A 26,880-nucleotide genomic window follows, 5' to 3' on the forward strand; every position below is an offset into this window, starting at 1 on the left:
ATTGACTAACCCATTTAAAGTGGAACGACCACAACTAAAAGCTGAACTAAGGGTGACTTACCTTTTTTCTTGGCTGCTTCATCTGGACCAAGATGGAGATGATAAGAAGTACAAGGACGATGCCAGATGAGACACCAATAACGGTGCCATGGGTCTTAGTGATCTGATGGAAAAGCCCCTTAGATCGCTTCTCTGGGGGAGGACAGGAGAGACAGAGAAAATACAGAAAGCAATGTAAAAACATTTACAAAAAGAAAAGATAATACCAAGCCTAAATCCTGCTCCCTTAACCGTAATATCTGGCAGAAAGCTCACCTTTGCAGTGGTTTTCATCCCATGGGTAGACACAGTTCTGAACCCCATTGCACACCAGAGAGTTGTTAATGCACATGTTGCTGTGGCAGAAGAATGTATTGGCTGTACATGGTGCTGCAGGAAAAAGCCAATGCACATAGATAATGGAAGTTAGAAACAAGAACAACCAAAACACATCTGCCTAACAGTGCAGAGTTACGATCACTATGATCAGTGTGAAAGGAACAATCATTTTGCTGTCAAAATCTGTAGAGACATGCAATAAAAAAAATGGAAGGAAACACTAATAGAAACACAAGGCCATACATCATAATTTCCTGCAGACACAACATCAAGGGGTGATAAGCGGAGGAGATGGCTGCTTCACTGAACATGCAGTCCCCAAGTCAATGGAAACAGGAGACTGAGTGGGGAGAGGAGTTGAAAGGGAATATATTTGAAAAATATGAACAATCTGAGAGGACACATATGGTATAAGATATAATCTTAATGCGTCTGGCAATGGCAAAGCCCATCTTGGGCCCCTCAAAGTAAACTTTGAGGTATGGAAATGATTCAAGAGTCTTCTGACTCTCTAAGATGAGCTGTGTTATCAGAATGAGTGAGGATCCAAATGGTCTTAAGGACTCTCAGTAAAAACAATAACAACAACAACAACAACAACAAAACACCACTGTTGAATTTAAAAGCCATTCATTTCTGACTGCAGTGGTTATGGGGTTTACTGATGACAACATTAGCATTCACTCTGTGTTTGTTAAGTGGCAATTAATATTTCAGTGTACTGAGGCATTTAATGAAAATATTATATTGTGCTAACAACAGTTTTCTACACTGTAAAATGTAATTGTATATTTTACTTAAAAAAAAGTGACCTTAACTCATTCCAGCTTATTCTGTTGACTATCCTCACTTAAACTTAGTAAAGACAACTTTCTTTTGAGGCAATTAATCAAACTCATCAGCTGCAAGTAACCTTTACTTAGAGGTATGAGTGAGCGAGACGCATCTGCATAACCAACAGAAACTCGGCATCATTCGGCAGCTCTCGTTGAACGCACATACGCAGTTGCCCATTGATGAGTGATGGCGTGCTTTGAATGAAGTAGTAAACTGTCAACAACAAGGCGGTTGTTACAGCTAAGTAGTATCACGGTAAGTTTCACTGTTTTTATATGTAGCAAACTGATAGTCGTTATCTTTGCCATATAATTTATCCATAAGTCCAGGTTTGAAGGTTAACTTATGTTCAATGATTTCGCCGTGCCTGGAACTCTCTTGTCGAAATTATAATGTTTATTTAGTGGTGTATTTTTGTTGTTGCTACGCACTCTAAAAGGTAATATCTATGCTCACTTAAATTACATTTGTGTACTTTCCAGCAACTACGAGGGCAAAAACTTTTGGAAGAAGAACCAAGCTTTGTCAGTATCTGGGTAGGTTAAGTGTTTATATTTGTCAGCTGAACTTTATCAGGGCATTTTTCTGCACATTTTGATACCCAAATCTCCTGGCGGGCTAATGGGAATGTTAGCGAACGTTAGCCACGTTAGCCACGTTAGCTAGCTAAAACGGCCATGCTAAGAGCCTGTAACGTTAGTTACATGCACGAGCTCTGCCCAAATTCATTCACTTTGTTTAATTTGAAATGCTAACTTGATGTAGCAACAAAATTATGAAGAGCGGAACGAGGCCAATGGGATACTTTAATGGGGACTTTCTAGTACCTCCTATGTGGTCGGTCCAAGTAGGTGAATTGGGGCCAAAAATGTGACGTAGAACGCTACTTACTGCTGATTGGTCAGAGAAAAATCTGCCCCAGGTACAAACCTGGATGTGACTAGTACTAAGATGCTCACATACAACTTTCTGCTTTTGTGTTGGTACATTTTTAAATGATGACTGGAAAAGTAATGTTGTTCTGGACCAACCCGGAGGTGAGGGCTTTTCTGCCCTTGTTGGAAGAAGAGAGTATACAGCGGGAGTTGGACAGGACCTCTCGGAACGATAACGACAATGAATGTTTTCCTTCGGATCGCGGCTGAGATGGCCAAATTTGGCTTTATCAGGAAGGTAAAACATATGAAGCTTGTTACAAAACATGGTACAAATATTGTGTTTGTGTTCTGTTTCTGTTTTGGCAGAATTCACAAGAGTAGCAAGCAAAGATCCTTGGACTGCCATACCCACAATTCCTTGAGATCTTCAAATCTAAAAAGGGAAATGTTGGCAGGACACTTGCAGAGATCGTTGCACAGGTTGAAACAAGGGTTGTTATTACTATTGCGTAAAAGCAGGAAAATGTGCAAATCATTTCTAGTCAAAGCTAAACAGCTTCATAATTACTGTACAGGCGGTATGTAAGTTTCACTCTTTTTCTCTCCTGCTGGTAGACCAATGATGTCATAGCCATGAGGACTGCTGTCCTGCGATGCCTCCCAGTTTTTCTCAGTTATGATGGGAGTGATTTCTTCAAAGTCTGCTTCGTAAGTATTATTTGGTATGTTGAAGGTTCTGCACCACAAAGACAAAATCTTAACCTCAGTTTTGACCTTTCTTTGTATATGCAGGATTCAGATGCCACTGTGGATTTCACACAGGTTCCTGCTGGAGTAGCGACTGTTATACCTGAAGAGAGTCAGCAGCCAGGTCCAAATGCCCTACATCTTGAACCATTCAGCATTGGTATCATACTGGAAGTATGATAAGAGGATTTTGTAAATGATGGAGTTAGGATATCTGTCTTGTTAACATGTTGATGTGTGATATGATTGACTAGTTTGCAGCCAGCAGAATACAGGTAGCACAATGTTAAGAGCTACAGTGTAATCTTGTTTATTACAGTTCAATGCACATACTGTGACATTTGTGTGAAATAGTCTTATTTTCTAGTACCAACCACTGTGTCTCACTCTCTCCCCTCTCCTCCTCTCCCCCTCCATCTTCTTGTGAGGGTCTCTGGTCTGGAGTGCTGAATATCTGGCCTGTGGAGTTCTAAGCTACATCTGCTGTCGTGGCCTCATCAACAGCCCAGTCTTCATGGTCTGGAGTGCTGTGTATCAGACCTGTGGATCTCCATAAACTACATCTGCCCCAGTCTTCATGTCCTCCTCCAGTTATCCACTCCTACCTAGATGAACAATTCACCAACCTGCCTAAGATTCCTACTCACAAACGGTCTCATAAATCATCAGCTATGTGTTATATTACTTGATCCTACATGTTTCCTTCAGTTAGATGTATGTATATATGACAAAAGTTTGTTTATCTGTTTCTCCTGTTCTTCTTCTCTCTATATATTCTCTGTTTCTACCCACTGACCCTCAGCAGATGGGTCCCTCCATATGAGCTGGGTTCTGCTCAGGGTTTCTTCCTGTTAAAAGGGAGTTTTTCCTTGCCACCGTCACCCTTAGGCTTGCTCTGGAGGTTGCAGGCTGGTTTTTGTAAAGTGTCTTGAGACAATTTGAATTGTTATTGGCGCTATATAAATAAAATTGAATTGAATTGAATTGAAAATGTTTCATTTAGTTTGTAAGTTGACTGAAGCTTGATTAAAAATGTGCCATAGAACCCTGTTGAAATCGTCAGTGAGAAAGATTTAGTTTTAATATTTCTAGATTTTTTAAAATGATTATTTGATATTATATATTTTATTTTATAGCTGTTATTTTTTAAGGCTTAAAACTGGATTTGTTTTGATTGTATAATTTAATTTCTCCACAAACACTGACCTGGGTTTAAGAAGCTCACAATGGCAGTTTTGTTGAAATAAAAAATAATCCTGCAAACTAATCATTCTTTGTTGTGTTTACTTAATTTATTTAAGGCAATCAGTTTCCTAGATTATATTGAGTTAACACAACTGTTCAGTTAAGTCAGACTCACTTGTTCTACTTAAGTTGGTAACACTTAGAAAGAACAATTAATTTCACTTGCCATTTTTAAGTTGGAACAACTTTACCAAATTAAGTAAATACAACAAAATTTAAAGTAAACTCAACTAGAACATACAAGGTAAACATAACTTGAAACTTTGTGTTTACGTTACTTACCTTTTTCAAGGCAATCGGTTTCCTGGATATTTTTTAGTAAGATCAACAAATCAGATTTTACAGTGTAAATGGCAATTTCTGTTTCTTTATGCACAACCTTTGCCAGCGCTTGTTTGAATGTTCCTTATCCTTACAAAATTATGATGCTAAATATATAATTACCTTGAGCATATCCATTAACCATAGTCATCTTTTTGGTTCACAAAAACAGAGAAAAACCCATTTCTATTTTCCTGATGCTACTGACATCTAGAAATGATTCAGTGCTTTCAGTTATTTAAAAAATGCATAGTAAATAATTAGTTTTGTCATATCTATGCACCAAATGTGACACAAAGTCACGTTTAATTAGCTTTGTCTGGTACTTTGTAAGTAGGCAGTCTGTTACTGTCAGTCAATCACACAACAGCTCTTCATCTTTTTTTTTTTGAATTAATTTTACAATTTAGACGCTATTAAAGCCTATGATTCAAACTAATGTTCTAATCTCCATGCTAAACTGTCACTTTTTGTCACTTAGTGGGTGTAAAGACTTGGCTTGCAGTGACATCACATGCATACCCTCTATACAGAGCTCCATAATTGAGAGTTAGACAGTTGTAAGGACCAATAAAACTTGGAATGGTGTTTGGTCTATCAGTGATCTCAATACATCAACAAATACTCAGGTCAAAGATTTCATCTATCCCTGTCACCGATCTACTCAACAAATATTAACATTATTATTTTTAGGCCCTATTCATGTTCATTTTCATTTTATATACTTGTACATATTTCTTTATATATTTATTGGAGTCTGAACTCACCATATGCAATACTTTCCTGCTGTGCAATAACCCATATTCAATGTTATTATAAAGCTTATTCTTAAATATTCTTGTTGCCTACATTGCTCTTTTTTCTAAACAGTGGTACATAGTGAGTAGGATCAAGTATAACTAAAAGTAATTTCCACCTGGGATCAATAAAGTAATTCTGATTCAGATTTTCTGTGATAGCTTCAACTGTGTGACAGAATGGATTAAAAAAACATCACCATGGGTAATACAATTTATCAGAAACAGTGGAACAAGTTTGGAAAAAATGCTATCCAGACGGAATTATGTTATTAAGAAGATTGCTACTCACGGTCAATAAATGAGGTGAAGAGCATGCGAAACCGACTGAGTCGGCTCTTTTCATCAGCCCACATTCGCACGACTCCCACACCGTTATCCAGCATCACGTCATTGGCCACAGTGCTACAGAACTTGGCCTTGAGGTTCTCAATGGCACTGCTGCCATCGTACACTGCCACAAAGTTCTTCTTGCACTCATTGGAGTGTTCCATCTGGTAGTCCATGAAGCGCAGGTAGATCTGAAAATAAGCACAATGTCAATCCATGTGAACTCAGATGAAATTCACAGTGATTCTTGACTTCACCTCACAGCCGCCAAACTGTGATCGGCAAATGTGTTTTTTATGTGGAAAAAAGCTTGAAAAGTGTGCATTACAGTACAATGCTAGGACACTTAAAATTACACCTATTAAAACCAGAATATAATTAAATAAGAGTAGAACCATATGAGTGATTGACTTGCATCAATATAAAAGACAGAAAAATATGCACTGATAAATAATTCAAAATTGTTAAATATTTCATTTAATTTCTTTCTCTATTTTGGTCATTAGTTTCACTTTTCATGATTTAATACACATCATAACATCTTAATCATTGACCAAAAAAGGATGTAGGCAGAAGCACAAGGCTTATAGTATAGTATAGTTAACCAAACAAACAAAACCAATTGCTACAACATCCAAGTTAAGTCACCTGGAAGATTATAAGGAGAGGAGATAGAGTTCAATCATCTTACATTTCAGGGTTTTTTTTGAATGTTGACATAGAACAACAGAACTTCAGTTTATCACATGGTCCATTCCATAATTTCACACGGAGAACTGAAACACATCATATATTAGTTCCTGCAGGTCATCCCCTGTGCAAAATATGTTAGTATCATCCGCAAACATCACCCAATGTAATTTATCTGAAACTGTGACAATGTCATTAAAATAAAGTATAAATAACTTTGGCCCCAATACTGACCCTCGTGGACTCCCACAGGTTATTATTTTACAACTAGGTTTACTATTATAAATATTCACGTATTGAACCTCTTTATTTAAATAATTTCTTAGCCAGTTGTGTGCAATACCCCGAATACCATAATGTGCCATAATGTTATAAATTACAGAAGTAATGAATGATCAATCATATTAAAGGCTTTGCATAAATCAATAAAAACCCTTATAGTGTATTCTTTCTGATTTATTGCTGTTGCCATGTTGTCAACAAAATCAATCATTGCTAGAGAAGTTGATTGATTAGTCCTAAATCCGTACTGACTGTCACTTAATATCTCATATTTCTCAATAAAACTATCAAGTCTATCTATAAATCTACAAAGATTGCAGAAGCAATCGACAGAGGTCTGTAGTTAGTAAACTTATGTTTATCACCATTTTTATGAATCAGAATTACTTAAGCTGTTTTCATATTATCCAGGAATACACCCATTGAAAAGGACTGGTTACATACATAGGTAAATGGTTTGAGGATACACTGAATTATTTCATTTATGAACGACATATCAATAAAATTTATATCACTAGACTTCTTGTTCTTGAACTTTCCAACCACTGCTAGAACATCTTCTTTGCTGACTCCATGAAGGAACATTGATTGATATTCCCAGAAGGAAAATGAGCTGAACCTGTTCCTTTTTTTCCAAAATAGAAAACTAGTCGTGTGTGGTCCTTAAAAACTAAAAAAAAGCAAAAGCTTTGAAGTTTTCCACCAAGATGCTTGTTAAAAAACAGGTGACACAACAACTGTTTCAGTGGTATTTTACTAGCTTTGTTTGATAAGACTATTTGAAATGTGACTGAAATACACCAATTTGTCCTCAGTCATTCAAGTAATGAGGTAACAATTGTTACAGTAGTAGTTAGTAGTTGTTACAAGTGTACGTAGTAATAAGTAATAGTGATATTTGAGTTAGTGAAAGTGTTGTATGACAAGTGGAGCTGAATCATGAATGTACACAGCAAATTGAGAAGAGTTGAATTCTTGGTGTTAAACTAGACATACACTAGTAGAGTTAATTATACTCTGGGTAGAGTTAATCCATTATAATTAACTCTCAGTCGATAAATAGTTGTTGTCAAAACCGAGCGTAAAAAGGAAGTGTCACTAAATCAAACCTCTAGGTGTTACTGTTTAAATACTAACTCCAAATTTCTTACTCTAAACTCTGATCCTGTATTTAACACCTCAAGTGTTGAGGTGGTGTCCTTACTTTGAGCCATAATAAGAAGCCAATAAGCCATGATAGCATGAAGAATACCATGACGTTGGAATTGAAGCTAGCTCCTCTCAATTTAACACTTACCTGTTTTACAATTTAGACTTGTAGTTATCTTGTGGCATTCTTGAATGTTTTCTGGGAGAAAAGCTTTCAACAGAGTGTGCGACTTATACTAGCATCTAGAGGTTCTAAAAGTCTAAGTGACTAAATGGCTTAAATGGCTGCACGGGCTCTCATTTTAAAATTCACTGTAAGTCACTAAAAAGAAATGTTTTTAAATTGTAGGAAGAAGTTAAATCAGCTGTAATCATATAACAAAACTTTTCAGCATATTTAGAACAAACACCTGTAAGAAGTCAGCGGTTAAATAGCTGGTCTGTTTCTTCTGCTCTGTTGATATCTGGTCACCAAACTCAGTGGTCCTGCTAAATCGAAATTGTCTCTTCTTTAGCCTCATATAACACATGTTGTAACAGTGAAATGACTGTGGCCAAACAGCTCTGTGTATGAAATGAATGTGTGAATCACACACAAATGTTTACATATACATAAAATATAATTTTATATGTATGTATGGGTTGAGAATGTGCATGGGTAATTGCATGTAGTATGCATATAGTATATCACATATATCATGTTATTTGTGGCTACATGCATCTGCTGTTTTACAATCCAAAAAAAGTTGAAAAAAAGGCAACTGGACTCCACTGGTGGGCTGAAGTTTTCCTATTTAGACCTCAACTTCCCACCAGTCTCTCAGAACTGAAGAAGCTACTTGTGGAGAGACGTCTTCAAACTAATTTAACTGCTTCAATAAAATTCTACAAAAAGATAAGCTGTTATACAGCTGGATAGAGGTACAAAAGAATTTCTGTAATGTTCATTATGGGAGCTGAGCTGAATCAGTCTGCTGGAGAATTAGCCCCTAACAACAACTTCCGCTCCACTCCTCCACAGGACAGAGCAGCATGACCACAGCAGGTTAGCAAGCACTACCTACATGAGCCTATCATAATAGCCTATTAGCAATGTTACACCATAAGTGCATAAATCATTATTCTGCTTTATCAATTAAAAATAAAACCTATACTGGCTGACCAGAAAAATGCACAAATTTCTTTATTGCAAAAGAAAACATATTTCGATACTTCGTCTGCATTCAAAGTTAAAAAGACTCAATTCATTGCACAGATGCCAATTTGAATTGGTCCTCAACCAAAATGTTTAAAACTCGGTGCATGGTTGTGTGTTAATGGTATCAGTTCAACCCTTGTCCTGATTTAGACTATATTCAAACCACTGCTGATTCTAAGATCTGATATCATTGTAATTTCTGAGAGCTGGTTGACAAATCTATTAATGATACTGTCATTTCGACTAAGTATGGTAATATATATAGTAATAAAGTAGTATTGTAATATTCTATAGTAACAAGTCATGCTGATCGCATAAAACGTAGTGGTGATTATATTACTGTTGTTGGGTGCTACAGACCTTCGTCTGCAGTCGAAGAAACCTTGTCCTCCTTATCCAATATTCTCTCTAAACTACCTGACCACCAGTTAGCCCTTGGTGGTGATCTGAACTGGGACTGGCAGTCACCAGCCTCTGATGAATTTAAAATTTATTGTAACTGAATTTTAAAGTTATTGAATTCCCCCACTCGTCCTAATCCAAAGTATTCTACTAAAAAAACTACTAAAATCTACTTTAGTTGATTTGTTCATTACTAATAATCCTCATAAGTATACCTCTGTAAGTGTATTTCCTTATGACATAAGTGACCACAGCGTTATTGCAGCCAGAGGAATACTAGAATTCCAAGGGAGGCTTTTTTAGTTGCCCTTACCTGCCCTTTTTGGAGACCTTAGGTCGGGTGCTGGATAGCGTCCCAACTGGGGACTCCATCGTCCTTCGGGGGGACTTCAACGCTCATGTGAGCAATGACAGCGTGACCTGGAGGGGCGTGATTAGGAGGAACTGATCTGAACCCGAGTGGTGTTTAGTTGACTACTGTGTTTGTTCATAACTAACACCATGTTTGAACATAAGGTTGTTCATCACACAAAAATTAAATTTGCATTTCTTGTTCCATCAGACATCAGACGAGAGGCCTGCCCATTTTCCTCTGCGACTATGCAACAAAGTTTTTCCTGAAATGCTTGGTAAGTAACTGCAGGAAAAAGACATTTTAGCCCTTTTGTCACTCTTCACATTAAATATATCATACACTGTTTACATTAACTTGCTTGTAAATCACCCTCCTTTTCACAAGTTCTACTTCTAAACTACTAAATATCTTCTCAACGAATTACTTCACCTATGCTACTATTTCTTCACCAGTTTTACTTGGCTCTCAGTTTATATCATATATTGCCCAGTCTATCAGCCTTTTAACATTTCAACTGCTGATAGCCCTTATGAAGCTCTCTGTCTTTGTTTTTGTAAGCTCTTAATAATTTATCTGTTCTTTTTTCCTCAGGACAATGATACTTTAGCACCAGTAAGGTGCAAGATGCCTCTACTGCCATCATCACGGTGAAGCTAAATATGCTGCGTGAGAACAGGTGTTGTGTTGGAATGGGATATTGTACTACACAGGTTTCTTGCCATACCTATTTGTGTTTTTGTATGCCTTTAATATTGAATACCCAAAGCAGATGAGGTACACCTTGGAAGTTTTGCAGGTAATCTTTTTTTTTTTTTTTTTTTTTTTTTGAGCTGGGTGGCACCTAATGCTCACAGTGCACAACGTCGCTGAAAAACTAGACTTGCACTATAACTGTTCTTTAGCCTGTTGTAGTTTGTGGTTAACGGTCATGTGAACTTAATCTCCTTGGACTTTAATATGCATATTTATTTGCAAGGTACCAAGAGATGCATATGTAATGTTTCAGTTAGCGCAATATCACAAATGCAATACAATAAGCTATACTTATGAGGTAACTGACAGTATCATCTGGGGAAGAACACGTTTTTTGTTTTTTTTAACTGGCTGAAAGGAAACTAATAGAGTGAGATGGTTACAGCACTTCACAGGATATGATGGGTCACAGATTTCAGTACAACAATGATAGATGATACATTTGCATACAGAAGCTGATGGTGTTGTCACAAGTATATCTATTCCTCTGGAAAAGCTTTAAAATGGCTATCCCATCTGTTTACTGTTTACTGTTACTGTTGTGGGTCCAAGCAGCGAAGCTGCAGAAATCCCATTGTTTTTGTTAGTGTTATTATTGCAGCACGTAATTTTTCAGCCTACCCTATGACGTCATAATGCGTCATGACAGATTTTCCACCATTTCGGATTTTGTCAAAAACCTTTACGGGTCGCAAATTTTGTCTGATTCTCAGCGGCGAAGGCGCCATTTTCGATGTGAGCTCATATCTGGGCAACGATGTGACATATTGACATCACATTTGGCAATATGGGTCTCAAGAGAACACCATGAATTTGGTGTCGCTTGGCCTCTAGGGGGTGCTGTAATTACAAAACATTGTTTTTGCTCATATTTCTTGATGACTTTATATTTGAAATGACTTTATGACATCCACAGGTACTGTGGGGTGCCCCATTGATAGTTCATGGCAACTTTTGATGTTAGCCCATCACCATCAGCCGCAAAACCGCCAAACAGGAAGTTTGCTCGTATCTCGGCCACGCTTTGACTTCCGAAGAGCAAACTTGGTTAGACGCTTCGAGGCTCCCTCCGAAATGCCCAATAATCATGTGTCATTCGGCCTCTAGGGGGCGCTACAATTAACAATTGCATTTTTGCTCTTTTCTCTTGACGTGTTAGGATTTAAGAGTAAATTTTCATGTCTGCTGATACTATGGAATGTCCCCCTTCAGGATCTGGCAAAACTTTTCACGGAATTGCGAGAATTTGACTGCCATATTGGATTTTATCAAAAACCTTTAAAAACTTTCACGGGTTGCAAATTTTGTCTGATTCTGACGAAAATTGGCACAGACTATCTTTAGACCGAGCCAACCAGGAAGACAACTCGTAATTCTGCCAATCCTTCGCCGATTCACTTGAAACTTCTCGTCAAGGCTTATGGCCGATGGTCGACGTGCTTGGAACCCCACATTGCTGCACGCAGCTATATTTATAAATAAAATTGCAGCAAGATGGCAATTTTTTTCCCTTTCAGAACTACTGCCATGTTTCTTCTCCTGCTCACCTCACTCCATTAAGTGACATACTAAAAACATACATAAAAAAAAAAAACTGAATGAATGAGTCCACCAGTGGAACAGTGCACATAGCCACCACAGACCTTGACTACCATCACTGTCACTTTCAGGGTGTAGAGGAGTGTGGAGGAGGCAAAGTCTATCAGACCCAACTACAGTACACCAAGAACCCAAGGGTGGAGAAAACCCACCAACTGCGGCAAGATCTTCAGACTCTCGCAAAACAGTACGAGGCAGCAACTTCCATGGTCTGTCTGTGATCTCGTTCGTCAGCCGGACCGCTGCCACCATGTTTCAGTTTGTTCTGTCCTCTCTAAACTACACAGTGGACGGTTGAGTATTACCCTTATTCACAGGGAATTTTATTAAACACTTTCCGTAACTCACTAAGTACAAGGCAGTTTCTACTCGTTAAGTACAACAACTGCGCATGTGCAGTACTTCAACTAATGCAGTTTGTGTAGAAACAACAGTAGGGAACAATACCACTCTTACATTGCCCAGTCTAAAACCTTCCCCTTTTTTCCCCTGATGAAGTCCTTTGTTTTATTAGCAGTGTGCTTTGGATCATTGTCCTGCTCCATGATACAATTCCTCCCGATTAGTTTGGATGCATTTCTCCATAAATTGGCAGGCAAAATGTTTCTGTACACTTACCATCATCAGTTACATCATCAATAAATATTAATGAGCCTGTTCCAGAAGCGGCCATGCACGCCTAAGCCCTGACATTACTTCCACCATGCTTAACAGATGAGCTTGTATGCTTTGGATCATAAGCAGTTCCTTTCTTTCTCCACACTTTTGCCTGTCCATCACTTTGATGGAGATTAATCTTGGTCTAATCAGTCGATAAGATTGTGTTCCAGAACTTTTGTGGCTCATCTCTGCTTCTTTGCAAATTTCAATCTGGCCTTCTGATTCTTACTACTGATGAGTGGTTTGCATCTTTTGGTATGGCCTCTATATTTCTGCTCTTGGAGTCTTCTTCGAACAGTGGATTGTGATACCTTCACCCCTGCACTGTGGAGGTTGTTGGTGATGTCACTTACTGATGTGTTGGGGTTTTTCGTTACAGCTCTCACAATATTTCTGTCAACTACTGTTGTTTTCCTTGGCCGACATCTGTGGCTCAGTGCACCAGTAGTTTCTTTCTTATTAAGGACATTCCAAATCGTTGTGCTTGCTATGCCCAATGTTTGTCCAATGGCTCTGATTTTCCTTTTTTTCTCATGTTGAACATGGCTTGCTTTTCTCCCATAGACAGCTCTCTGGTCTTCATGTTGGTTTATACTCTTTAACAAGAAATGCGTACTTTATAGGTTTCAATCCAGGCCAAAGATTTGACTAGTCATGCAGAGCTATTTAATGTTTGAACAATCAACCTTAAATGCAACACCTGGTCAAAAAGAAACACCTGTCAGTCACATGTTCCAATAGTTTTGCTCAAATGGGTGGGCTCCAGTTGTTTAACACATCAAGATTTAAATTCCAGGAAATAAAAGCTGACATTCTGAACTCTTGTCTCATCATACTCATCTTTTGATCTTAAACCCAAATGTCTTCAGTGAACAACAAAAACAAGGAGATTTGCCTTGCTGTTCCAATACTTTTGGAGGGGACTATAGCTCTCTTGCGCTCATTAACCTCCTCAACTCTGTCTTCCCAAGGGACGGTAAGCTCCACAAAGTACACTGTAAAAAAACAAGTAATATAACTGAATTTTACTGTTTATTTTTTTTTTACAGATTATTTATGTATATAAAAAAAGACTGAGATTTTACGTGTCAAATGTAAAATAAAGTGAAATCACTGTAACTGTGAAAATACGTGTGAAAACATGATATTTCTGTTCTTTTACAAAAAAAAACATTAGAAATACAGATATTTATTGTTTAAATATGTTCACAAATGTATCGTAATTTTACAAATATTTGTCTGTTATGTAATGGAATAAACTGTAAAATTCAACAAAACTATTATTATTTGCGGTTATTATTTAATAACCGCTAATGTTTTCTGTCTTCTCTTCAGGTGGTTACAGCTCAGAAACTGCAACTTCACAACGATTAACAAGTAGTTCAAGTATGGACACAACTGTATATGTCGTCAACTGTATAGAGCAGGGGTCGGCAACCCACAGCTCTGGAACCGCATGCGGCTCTTTCGTTCCTCTGTTGCAGCTCTCTCTGCAGCGAGCGGTGTGGAGCAAGGATGCTGATCAAAGCCGTTCACTTATTCACGCTAACTAACTGCCTCAGAATAGCGGCAACTAGTCACTCATCAGTGAACGAGCGAGAGTTATACAACAACTGAATGACACTGAATGCCACACCACACTCATGGTTGTAACATCAACCAAAAACACTGAACTCCCACAGTGCATTGCAGCTCATTTACTAGTTGCTGTCGAGTATTTAATTTAAATGTATTTTTATTTTAGTGTATCAGTTTTTTAAATATAATTTTAAATTTTAATTGATGGTGATCTTTTAACATTAAAATAAAATGTGTTTAATTTTTTGTTGCACAAAATATACGCCACAACTGTCGACGTACGACACCCGCTGGCAGGTCCAGCCCGCTATTTATTGAACTTTTCGACCCCAGGTAAGCCAACCATGGATAAATCCCTGTTATGTATGCATAATGCAATTTCGTTTTCTCTGTAGCAGTTATTTCATTTCATAAATGCAACACACTATGGGCCTAGCATAGAGGTGAAAACGATATATGCAGTGTTATCTTCATTTCAGATGTCAAAAGGGTTTTGTGGCTCCCAGTGTTTTCTTTCCAAATGGCTCTTTGAGAGTTGAGGGTTGCCGATCCCTAGTATAGTGTATGGATTCATTTCCAGTGACATTTCACCAAGTTTCTAATCAGTGTTGTGGATGTATGGTGACTTGTATGTAAATTGGTACCTCAACTATGTTTTTTTTCTTTTTCTGTTTTTTAAACTTTTTTCTTTCATTGCCAGTTCAGTTGAATTTTGTTTTGGTTTTGTTTCAGAACCATTCATTTTAATTGAATAGATCTTTGAATATTGCTGTAATAATGGCTACCGGCTACAGTTGAATAAAAATATGGAGAATGGGAAATTGTAGCTGTTCTCGTTCAGCTTGGTCTCATTTTTTCTCATGTTCTCATGTTTTGAAAAGATCAAATTATTGTTGTATACTGTTATATTACATCTAATCTAATATAGCCTACTGCCTTTTTAAATAAAATAATGCCATTAAAACAACTAATAAGAGCACATTTCTGTAACTTTAAGCATTATTATTCATATTACAATGTTAACTTGCCGTCTTTATGGGTAATTTCATTATTTTAAAATGTAAAATGTTTGTAATTAAACATTAAAAACAACGTAAAACAATTAAATATCCATTTGATGTTTTCTAAAATTAACAGTAAATTCTTGCAATCTAACCAAATATCTAGTTTTGCAACAGTTTTTTGACGTGTTTTGAAAGATTAATCACATTATTTTGTGTCATATACTGTTGTATTACATCAAATATAAATTATTATACAATCTCTTCCCATAAAATAATGTCATTAAAACCGATTAATAACAGCACGTTTCTGTAAATTTAAGCATTGCTGTTCGCAATACAACATTTATTTACCATATTTCTAGGTGATTTAATTGTTTTAAACTGTGAAAATGTTTCTAATTAAACGTTAAAACAACCTAAAAATATGGCAAAATTGTTGTTTTACTGCATTTTTATGGCGCCCCTGCTTCCAGAAATTTACCGTTTTTTTACGATTTTTTTTTTTTTACAGTGTACACTACTTTATCCATTTCTATCCACAACAGCAGGTCTGGTCTCTGTCAAGTGTTCACTATCTGTGCTGGGACAGTCAGTTGACTGACAGTCAGTCGGACCTCAACTCCCAGGCTCAGCCCACCCTCATTTGGCGCTATGCCTGATCCACGCCGGTCTGGCCTTTTCTCCCTCCCAAACAAACATATGTCTGTTCTCCTTTCAACAGATGAGGAATTTGCTCAACCTGACGAAAAATCAATTGCAGCTGCTAAGCCTTTCAGAACTTGGTTGTGACGCCAGGTATATCACCCTGGGGAGAGACTAACCCTGCAACCTGTCAGAAAGTATACATAAACAGGAACACAGTGGGCAGACAGCATCCTCCCCTAACCACTGGTTTAGGTTCTGGTGAGATGGCAGCACATCATATATAGCCCCTATCATAAATCTAATCCTACTAGCCTCCATGCTCCACAGCTTCTCCACTCTTCTCCACTTCAACTTCCTTTTCTCTACACTCTCCCAGTTCATCCACTTTTAACTGTTGGGGCTGTACACCTAACTACTGGATCTTTCCACTGAGTAATAGTCATCTCCAGTCAAGCCTTAGCACACTTAATACTCCTCTGTTAGAGTAGTTACTGGGAGCTCCAGTATGCCTTTCCCATACAAGGCTGCGCCACTTAAGCAGTGTGGGACACCAAGCCATCTCCTGATTGATGAATTAATCATCTTTAAAATCTTCTCAACCTTTGACAGAGGAATTATTTATTAGAACCCGTCTGATCAAATCCATAAGCCCAAACTATGTCATATATCCTCAACTTCACTTTGTGCTGTAACACTGTTGTTGAGCTATCCCATGGTTGCCATGTGCGTTTGTTTTTGTCACGTGAACAGAAGCCTGCAGAAGCTGTAGTTATGTCTGCCGTGTGAAATTATAGGGCAGGACCATTATGAAAAAAATAATAATCACGATTATTTTGATTGATATTGAAATCACGATTAATAAACACGAAAAAAACAAAAGTATTTATTGAACCACCGAAACCCAACTTTAAATATAACTTTTTATAGCATAAATGTCACAGCCTCCATTATCTCTAGCTGGGAGCTGGTGGGATATGGAGTGGCATTGTAAACCGTGTCCTCAATTGAGGCCACATCTGCTGCTGTGGCCTCATCAACCAGCCCAGTCTTCATGGTCTGGAGTACTGTGTATCAGACCTGTGGAGCTCCATAAACTACATCTGCCCCAGTTGTCATGGCCTTCTCCAGTTGTCCACTCCTACCTAGATGAACAATTCACCAACCTGCCCAAAATTCCTGTTATACTCACAAACTGTTTCACAGATCATCAGTTATGTGTTATATTACTAGACCCTACATGTTTTCTTCAGCTTGATGTATGTATCTATGACAGAAGTTTGTTTATCCTGTTTCTCCTGCTCTTCTTTTCTCTCTGTCTTCTCTGTGTCTACCCGGCTGGCCTTTAGCAGATGAGCTCCATATGAGCTGGGTTCTGCTCAAGGTTTCTTCCTGTTAAAAGGGAGTTTTTCCTTGCCACCGTCACTCTCAGGCTTGCTCTGGAGGTTGCAGGCTGGTTTTTGTGAAGTGTCTTGAGACGATTTGTATTGTTATTGGCACTATATAAATAAAACTGAATTGCATTGATTTGAATTGTTGCAGTGGCTGAAGTTGACACACTTTTTTTGGGTCTTTTGCTCTTTCAATACTTACAATATAATATGGCAGAACTTTAAATGGTTAAATTTGTCGTGTTGCTTTGGGGTGCAGACACGACGGCGCAACAAGCTTTGCAAACAATCTCCTTCTGCTCCACATCTGACAATTTGAATCCAAAATGTCTCCAAATGACCAAAGTCGTCCTACCTTTCTTTCCAACTAAAGGCTCAGGCTGGCTTTCTGCCATGTTGTCAATCGCTCGTTCCATAATTAATCCACACATGTCACATGCTTGCTGCAGCTCTACACGACAGAGGTGCATTCGCGGTGGAACTTGTAAACATGCCACGCAGCACATTGTTTTTCTTTGATGACAGTGTTTTTATGATCGTGAGCCAAAATCGAAATCGCGATCAAAATTCGATTAATCATCCAGCCATAACTTTGTCACTAACGGAGGAGAAAAGTCAAACAGCTGAGTGCAACGTTTGCAAAACAAGTGTCTCAAGAGGTTGTTTTTTCTTTTGGTGCAGCATATTAGGTGTATAGCCTATAGTCATTTTTTTGTTTTGATAGTGTGTCTTAAGAAGCCATGTGTAACTTCTACCCACATTATTCTAGTGGACATGCTATTATTTTATGTTAATTCATAAAGTTATTTATTGCAGCTTTGCAATGTCATTGAGGTATAATGTGACTTTTCTGTTTATACACTGAGATTATTTAATTGAATTTAAACATTTGCACCAAATTGCACTTTTATTTTATTTCAGACATTAGAATGGTGCAGCTAGGGCAGTGTTTACAAATGCTGTTAAAAGCTATGCTTTAAGTTTTAATTAAGTCACAGCATAATTTCAGCTGTGTTCACATATTTTCCTTCTTTCTTTTTGGGACCAGAATAGCTGTTGTACTGTGATGTTTTTAGATGTCAGTATCAAGCAAATTACATCCACGTATTATTAACAACTTTTAGAGTGACAAAAACAAACGGATTGGTATCGGATCAGTATCAGCTGATCCTCAAGGCTGCAGTATCGGTATTGGATGCGAAAAAGTTGTATAGAGCCATCCCTACTGATAATCACCTCCACTGCCATTGTAAAGACTAGTACTGACTTATCTCTATTGAGTCCCTCTTTTTGGGAATGAAAATCCCCCCTGTGCTACGCCATGCCTTGAGAATAACTTGTTTCTTCCATACTACTATTAAGCTGTGCTTGAAGCTGTTGTCCTGTGAGCTGCCTATAAAATTGTCCTCTGACTCAGTTGTGGCTTCGAGTCTGTCAGACCGCTTCCTGTCAGAGTTTACTTCCAGTGTCTGAGTGCCTTTTCATGGCGAAGAAAACTGTACTCACTGACACTTGACTTTCTTTGCAATTTCCCTGTAGGAAAGACCTCCATTTTTAAGTGTTATGATGGTCTGTCTCTCTTCCATTGTTAATTGCCTTTTCTCACCATTTTTGTAGCAACACACTACTTTCTGAAGAACAATACTGTTCACCTGATGCTCATGAGGGTCTGGTACCACAGTGTGTTCCAACATTGCTTTTATGCAGACAGATGGGGTTGTAAGTAATCCAGAAAAGTTGGAACACCTGTAGGAATTAGTAGCACCAGCTTTCAAGGCTGAGTCAACCTTCATTGCTGCAGACCTGCTTTAAATTGTTAACCCACTTCATGTTCCCTGAAAAAGGCCTTTTTGTATAATTCTGAAATGTACATTATTTTTCAGTTTTGGGTAATTAAACCTTTTGTTTTTAACCTCTGGCTGTTCAGTACTTTTGTACCATTGGGCTTGCATGACTTGAAATGTGTTAGAATTATTTTTTGATATTTGTCTAGACGTGTGATAATCAGTTGAGATTTTCTAGGTTGTATTTAGAAGCGGGAATATTAATATAATTAACATTCATATGATCAAATAAAGAATGAGGTCCTAGATAATGGGAGGGTCAAGAGCATCAACCCTGTTTAAGTTTACTTGCGTAGGGTTGATAGATGTTGAGAAAGTAGCAATCAGCTGACTAGGACAGGGCAAAAAGGAAACATAGCGACTCTGAGAGACAAAATGGAGAACAATGAGGAGCTGTTCTGAAGTGATAAAAGTTGCAAAGGAGGGAGTCACAGGATGAGCGTGGTACAGAGTATGTGAGGTCTATGTCAGGGAGGATCTGGTAGGAAGGACTTTCTCTTCTTTCTAGGGCACTGTCCCAGGGGATTGGAGGACCAGAGTGGCCAAGGGTCGGGACTGACCCATCCACCAACGATGAGAGAGTTAAGTCTAAACCATGACTCCTCCCCACCGGTACCAACCAATCATATTCATTTTGTTGAAACTGTTATAATGGTGTGAAACTACTGAAAATCATCCTTCTCTGGGACTTTGGGCAAGACTAACTGAACAGACAAGGTCCATGAGCATGTATTTCTATATTCCAATTCATTTTTGAATAAATAGCTTAAATTGACAACAAGAAGTTGTATGGTGCTTTTTCTGAAGAATTAACGAACACCCTGACAATTGCAATAAATAACTGGAAAAATTAGGGTGTTCTAAAACTTTTGACCGATAGTGTACCTTAATCGGATTACAACGGGATAATGTGTGTGCACATGCTCCACAACTGCTGCGCTGGTGTGTGACCCTGGAACAAAAACATCCAAGAAAGCCGGTCAAAGAAGAAGAAGGTAAACTGAGCCGGTATATCTTAAAAAGTAAAGAAAGTACCGTACATATTATGTACGAGAATGAAAAAGCTGTACTATTATCCATCTGGTTGTTGTCTGAAATGCCGGTCTTCCACATGAAGGACTCTTGTTTATTAGATGACATAGGTCAACCGTAAAGGGGGCCGTGTTAACATGGTATTATCCGGCTGAAAAGAAACATATAATCACCTAGTGTGGAGGACAAGGACATGTTCCCATCAGTTATTTGATTTGCTCCACTGCATGTAAGGGACAAGGACTGCATTCAGATAGTCGAATTCCAAGCACAGGTCGAACTTGCTGTGCACGTGAATGCAGTGAGTCACCTCGTTCCCCCCATCCTGACTGAACAGGAAAGCAGCCACAGCCAACAGCTCCTGTCGTGAGGTGCAGGACCAAGCGCTCCAGGACCCTAACCCTAACCCTAACCCTAACCCTAACTGTTAGCGGCCTAATGGTTAATTACACACAATACACTTTAGTTAACTTTACACTGACACTTTAGCTAAAATGTCTGTATCTCACGTCTGCATATCTCATGTAAATTGGAGTGTAAATTGGACTGTACATTTTTTGTAATGTTTTTTAATCTCATTCCTATCTTATTATTTTATTCTTTTGTCTACATCTAGTTCATAAATGTTCTTTCTTATTTCAGGACTCTTGGACAAAATAATTTCCACTGTGGAGGTCAATAAAGCTATCTTGAATCTTGAATCTTTTTGTTGATTTTTCCAAGGCCTTTGGTACAGTACACTGGACCATGATGTATTAATGCACAGCTAAATATAGGACTTTTTTTTATGCCAATGGCACTGTCATTTGTTGTCATGGAGACACTAGTGTTGCTTTCGTCAACTAAAATTATGACGAAATATTGTCGTCAACGTACCTTTATCACGTGAAGAAAACGAGACGAGACGAAACGTAAATGGTGGTCTTGTGACGATAACTATAATTAAATATATAATGCAATATTGTTTGACGAATAAAAACGAGAATAAATGTGGTTTACAAAAGAAAAACTCTGCTAAAATGCCTCCTTATTTTCGTTGACTAAAACGAGACGAAACGAAATAAAGTTAGTCGTGTTATTATTGTTTTCTGTTTCCTCGGCTGCGCGTCGCGGTCGCACTGCAGTGCTCACACAACACACAAATGAAGGAAAGAGAAAGAGAAGTGAATGTAGAGGGAACCCAGTTGCTGCTGTTGAGACTACTTGTTATTTGTTTCAGTAGTTGTTAGTACTTGTTTATTCTTTTCTGTCAACAAATTTCTGTGCAGTCACTGCCATTTGTACTGTTCTTTTAAGTTAGTTTTTATGATGCAAAAGCATCATCATGCAAAATTCAGTTTACAAGCAGATCACAGACACACACTTTATATTGTTACTGTAGCTCAGGAATCCTTGTTTCTCTTAATGACTTGAATGTATTTTACTTGTATTGTACTTTTTTTGTTGCATTGTCAGATGTAATGCTACAGTATTTTATTTATTTAATGTAAATTTATGTTTTTTTGTTTATGTTTATCTACCTATACTAGGTAATTATACTATATTATCTGGGCTAAACAAAATTACATTACTAAAAAGAGATTAAAATCATTGACTAAAACTAGACTAAAACGTCATCAGTTTTCGTCGATTAAAACTAGACTAAAATAGTCGTGGGTTATCTGACTCAAATAAGACTAAAATGCTCAGAGTTTGAGTCGACTAAAACTTGACTAAACAAAAAGGAGTTTGAACGTGACTAAGACTAATAAAAATAAAATGACAGTTTGACAGAAAGACTAGACTAAAACTAAAATTAAAACAGGCCACCAAAAACAACACTAGGAGACACTGTGTTGACGGCTGTCGGTCATTTGAAAGCTGCTTTCAATGAAATAGAAGCCCAATTCCTGTCTTTGAGATTGATGCTCAATGGAGATAAAACTAAAATGGAGGTCTTTACTAAATCCTGAGACAAAACGAATTGTTGTTCTCTCAGCGTACTGCTATTGAGACTGTTTCCACTTTTAAATACATAGGCATAATCCTTGATGAAAATTTGTCTTTTAAACCCCGTATTGAAAACCTGGCAAAGAAGCTTAAGGTTACATTGGGCTTTTATTTCCAAAATAAATCTTAAACGTCTGCACTACCTCTTTGCATATGCTGGATGCCACTTATCATCATGCCCTAAGATAGAATCACTTAGATTCTCTTAGTGTGTATTGTTGTGTTTGTTTTAACATGAACTCTTTCCTCAGGATCCCTTGGTACAACCTTCTCTGCCTTCATCCATGCACCCATGCCCTCTCTTCCTCTTACAGGGCTTTGGATGTTTATTTTGTTTTGTTTTTGTTTTTTTTCCTCTCATGTCGGTAGCCCCTTTCACATCGAATGTTTTTTGTGCGATGTGAAAGGATCAACGACCCAGGTTTTTGAACCAACAATTGACCCCGGATTTTATCCGCTTGAATGTGAACAGGAATGCCGTGGCGACCCACTAATTTACACGATGACGTTGATGTACATGCCTGTCACATTCTGACTTTGTCACTGGACAGCCTGTCAGACTGTGTCATTGTAGAAGCACATATTGGGCACTGCCTAGGACACAGTGATTTTATTCAAATATCACCAGCCTTTTGAAAGAGCGGCAGTTTGACCGGTCCATTATTCACGCCATCAACAAACCGAAAGCATTGAAAAAATACACAATACTGTCCATTGTTTATCTCGCCGTGTAGTGTACTTGTCTAATGATGGCATTATCACACGATGACGTGTGAGAGGGAGGGAAAAAAACTGGCACGCAGGCCTCACAGCAGGAGGCCAGACCCTGGACTGCTGGAGATGTGAAAACACACCAAAGGATTTTTGTTGTGAAAGGGGTATGTGCCTTTTCTGTGTGTGTCTTATTATGATTTTTCCTTATGCTGCCTTATTGGCCAGGCCTTGCTTGTAAAAGAGATATTTTGATCTCAAGCAATCTGCCTGGTAATATAAAGGTAAAATAAAATAAATTAATGCAGAACTTGAAAATTTAATAAAGAAAAATAAACTAATGAATAGAATAGAAAAAATCACTCTCGTAGAGTTGTCATGAATAGTAAAGTAAGCTATATAGACCAAAGACATTACTTACTACACATACAGTAAGTTTATATGACTACACATTTAAACATATCTGCTGGGTTACGTGTTTATCCCAAAACACAGTAAATAATGGAAAGAGGTGTCCTGTAAGTTCCATAAATCCAGTGCATTTTTTTGAGTGGTGAACAAATCAAAGTTGATACTGGAATTCCCCTCTGAAATTTGCACACTCAACAGTAACATACTGAACAGAATGGTGCAAACGCTGATTTGGTGTTTACTTCACAAGTTGAAATTTTGAGCTGTTCCTAATCTCATTCATATTCACAGCATCTCCCTACTTCAACTCTGTTAACGTTATATGATTGATTTGTTTATTTGAGTGCCATGAACATTATTGTATGGAGGATAAACAATTGAATAAATAAATACACCATTAAATAATTACTATTATGTGTCATTAATGAATTAAAATTTGAATTAAATACTTAAAAGTTTTATTAAATGTGTCATTAATTCATTAAAATACCAATTAAATGATGTAAAATACATATACAACTATTTAATCAATTATTTCATGGTCCTGTGTTGCAGCGCATCATGAATTTATTTTATCTGTCAAACTCACCCATCAAAGTCAGTGGGCAGATTCCTAATACCTGATTGCCTGATACCTGGCATCAAGGCATATCGATTCCAGATAATGGATTGACGCGGAGCTAGTGAACACACTCCTAAATACTGGGTGGCACTATTCACATCTATAGTGCGTTGGTTTTAGATACTATGTCAAAGAAACCTTTTTCTTCAACACTAAAAATCCAGAGCTTTTGAGGTGCAGGACCATCCATGTGCAGGACAAGATGGCTAAAACTTGCCCGGAGCTGCTGACAGAAGCAGCACATTTGGTTGAGCAAGCTCTGAGCTACTCCGGCTTCGGCGCCTCAGCCACAGCAGATACCTGCTGCTCCACCATGTACACCTGTCCAAGGTAAGCTAAGTAATTTCATGTTAGCTGGTGTGCTACTAATCAGTGACTCACCTTTGCTAATCGGCTAAGTAATGTTAACTAGCAGTAACATCCAAAGAAAAATGTTGGGGGGAGCACAATTCAGTCCGACCAACCAGAAGTCTGACTGCCCGTTTCTCCGACTACCCATTAATCCGAGTTACTCTAGAGGGTTATGTTTAGGGTTAGGTTCAGGGTTAGGTTAAGGGTTGGAGTTACTTAACTCGGAGAAATGGGAGGTCGGACTAATGGACGCAAAAATAAAGAAATGCATGGTCGGAGAAATGGGAAGTTGGAGAAATACAGAGTTGGATCTGTTTTAGCTGACTAGTGACCACTGAGTTGTGGCGTTTTTGTGTGTTGCAGCCGAGGTAGCAAGAGTCTTTGTGCCGTATAAGTGTGGAGCCAGAAGGAATATGAAGAGACAACCAGCACAAGTCCAAGTTAGTTGAACAAGCTACACACACACTTTCTGTTGTTTGGCTGATCACAAGGCAGATAAAGTTCCAAGTGTTCTGCTTAAACTGGATCTACTTACTTCAGGACTTGGAGAGCAAAGGGTGACATTTTCAGGTTAGTGGGAAACCAGGAATTTACCAAAACCAAAAAAAAGCTGTACTGTCTTTGGCTTGTTGAAATGATTTGTAGTTCGACTCTGCATTTCTTTTTATAGTCATAAATATTTCCACATGCTCATATTTGACTCAAGCTTAATAGATTTCCATAGTGTGAATAATAGCTATCACAGGCTTATTTGTTCAGTTGGTGAGTCAATTCCCCCCCCCAGGGAATGACAACATGGTTATGACAAATAAACTGATGGAAGTGTTTCCAAAGCTCCAAGAAGGTGGAGGCTTTGTATTCCTAAAAATTGTAGAATCTGCTCGCAGTCGAAATCTTGCATTGCTCCAGTGTCCCAGCACTGGATATACTAATGTCTATCTGAAAGATCCGTTGGCGATGATTGGACAGGCTACAATCTGCGTCTACATCTCTATGTGTCCCTTTCAACAGCATCTACCCTTAGATTGTGTACATAAATTTACAGACTCAATACATAATCCATTCAAAGCTTACTGATTGACTTTTAATTGTTAACAAAAAGCTATTTGTTGTTGTTTCCTTTTCAGAGATGAAGCTGGCCAGATTGAACTGCAATGGGTATGTAGGCTACTTCCTAAAGAAATGCAGCAAGGGAATCATATTCATTTTTCTTTGTGAAAATGTCTCTTTTAGAGTGTTGTGCAACTTGTGCACACAAATAAGTGAGTATGACCATAGTTTTAATTTTGTTAACTTCAAGGACACCCATGCGGGAATCGGAAAGAGCACAAGAGGGAGGCCAATTTGAAGAAAATGATAAAGAGACAGCCTCAGTCAGTGACAGTGTTCCAGTGAGATCTGGAACATCAGCCCAGAGTGCAATAGTACCAGCAGTGCTTGACAACGAGATGTTGGATCACAAAGAAACAGACAGTAGTTTGTGTCATCACAATAGGGTTGATATAAGATTATGTGCAAATGAAACTCAGTCATTAGAAAAATAACACCTGTAAGATGTAATTAGATAAGATAATGTAATTACACACAATTAATAACATGCAACTGGGTCATATATTCTAACTGTTAAAATGTTAAGTTTTTCTTCAGACTGCCATTTTGCTGTTTTTAGGTCAACTCAGCTTTGTGACAGATTCTGAAAATGTTGGGTGTTGGGTGATGTTGCGTTTGTCAGTGACATGGAAAGAACTTTTCTCCTTTTCTGTATTGGATATAGGATATCTGTATTGACAGGTACCATGTCAACTCACAATATGTCTGTTTGGAATAGATATCTTATTGTTGTTGTTTGTTTAGAATGAAAGTTTATTAAAGAACAGGCTCAAACTTCCAAAATAAAAGTAGAAATAAAAAAATTCCTCAACTTCACTTGTTACGTGCTCTGGGTCGGCAGGCTCCGCTTCCACATCCTCTGCAAAGTGTAAAATATCTCTAACCAACTCACTCGAAAGTTCCTGGAGGTCCTCCATGTCTCTCTTTACAGCCATGCTACTTCAGACCAAAGCAATGGATCAGACTAGATCAGCGTTAGCCCCGCTCACTGACTTTGATGGGTGAGTTTGACAGATAAAATAAATTCATGATATGCTGCAACACAGGACCATGAAATATTAAATTAAATTGTGAAATATCAAATATCTTTTTTTTTTTTTTTTTACATAAAATTAATTGGTATTTAATGAATTAATGACACATTTAATGAAACATTTATGTGTTTAGGGCAGCACAGTGGCTCGGTGGTTAGCGCTGATGCTTCCGGGTTTGAGTCCAGCTCAGGCCTTTCTTGGTGGAGTTTGCATGTTCTCCCTGTGTTCGTGTGGGTTCCAGCCGGGTACTCCGGCTTCCTCCCACCTCCAAAGACATGCTCGTTAGGCTAATTGGTGACTCTAAATTGACCCTAGGTGCCTAGCCTGCGATAGGCTGGCGACCTGTCCAGGGTGTACCCCGCCTGTCGCCCGATGCCAGCTGGGATAGGCTCCAGCAACCTCTGCGACCCTAGTGTAGGATTAAGCGTTACGGAAGATGAGATTTATGTATTTAATTCCAATTTTAATTAATGTCACATTTAAGTAATTATTTAATGGCGTATATTATTTATTTAATTGTGGCACTTTTATTCCTCCATA

General features: G+C 38.1%; 1 protein-coding gene across 1 annotated transcript in view; it reads right to left on the minus strand.

The window, feature by feature from the left end:
* LOC125005100 (neuropilin and tolloid-like protein 2) overlaps positions 1 to 26,880 on the minus strand; it is a 48,896-nt gene that overhangs the window by 2,760 nt on the left and 19,256 nt on the right. Inside the window, exons 7-9 of the mRNA XM_047580093.1 lie at positions 5,496 to 5,724; positions 316 to 429; positions 62 to 192 (exon numbers count right to left, since the gene is read on the minus strand). Of these exons, the coding sequence (XP_047436049.1) occupies positions 62 to 192; positions 316 to 429; positions 5,496 to 5,724 (474 nt within the window). The remainder of the gene's footprint in view (positions 1 to 61; positions 193 to 315; positions 430 to 5,495; positions 5,725 to 26,880) is intronic.

This window comes from Mugil cephalus, chromosome 3 (assembly GCF_022458985.1).
Source record: "Mugil cephalus isolate CIBA_MC_2020 chromosome 3, CIBA_Mcephalus_1.1, whole genome shotgun sequence".
NCBI lineage: Eukaryota > Metazoa > Chordata > Actinopteri > Mugiliformes > Mugilidae > Mugil > Mugil cephalus.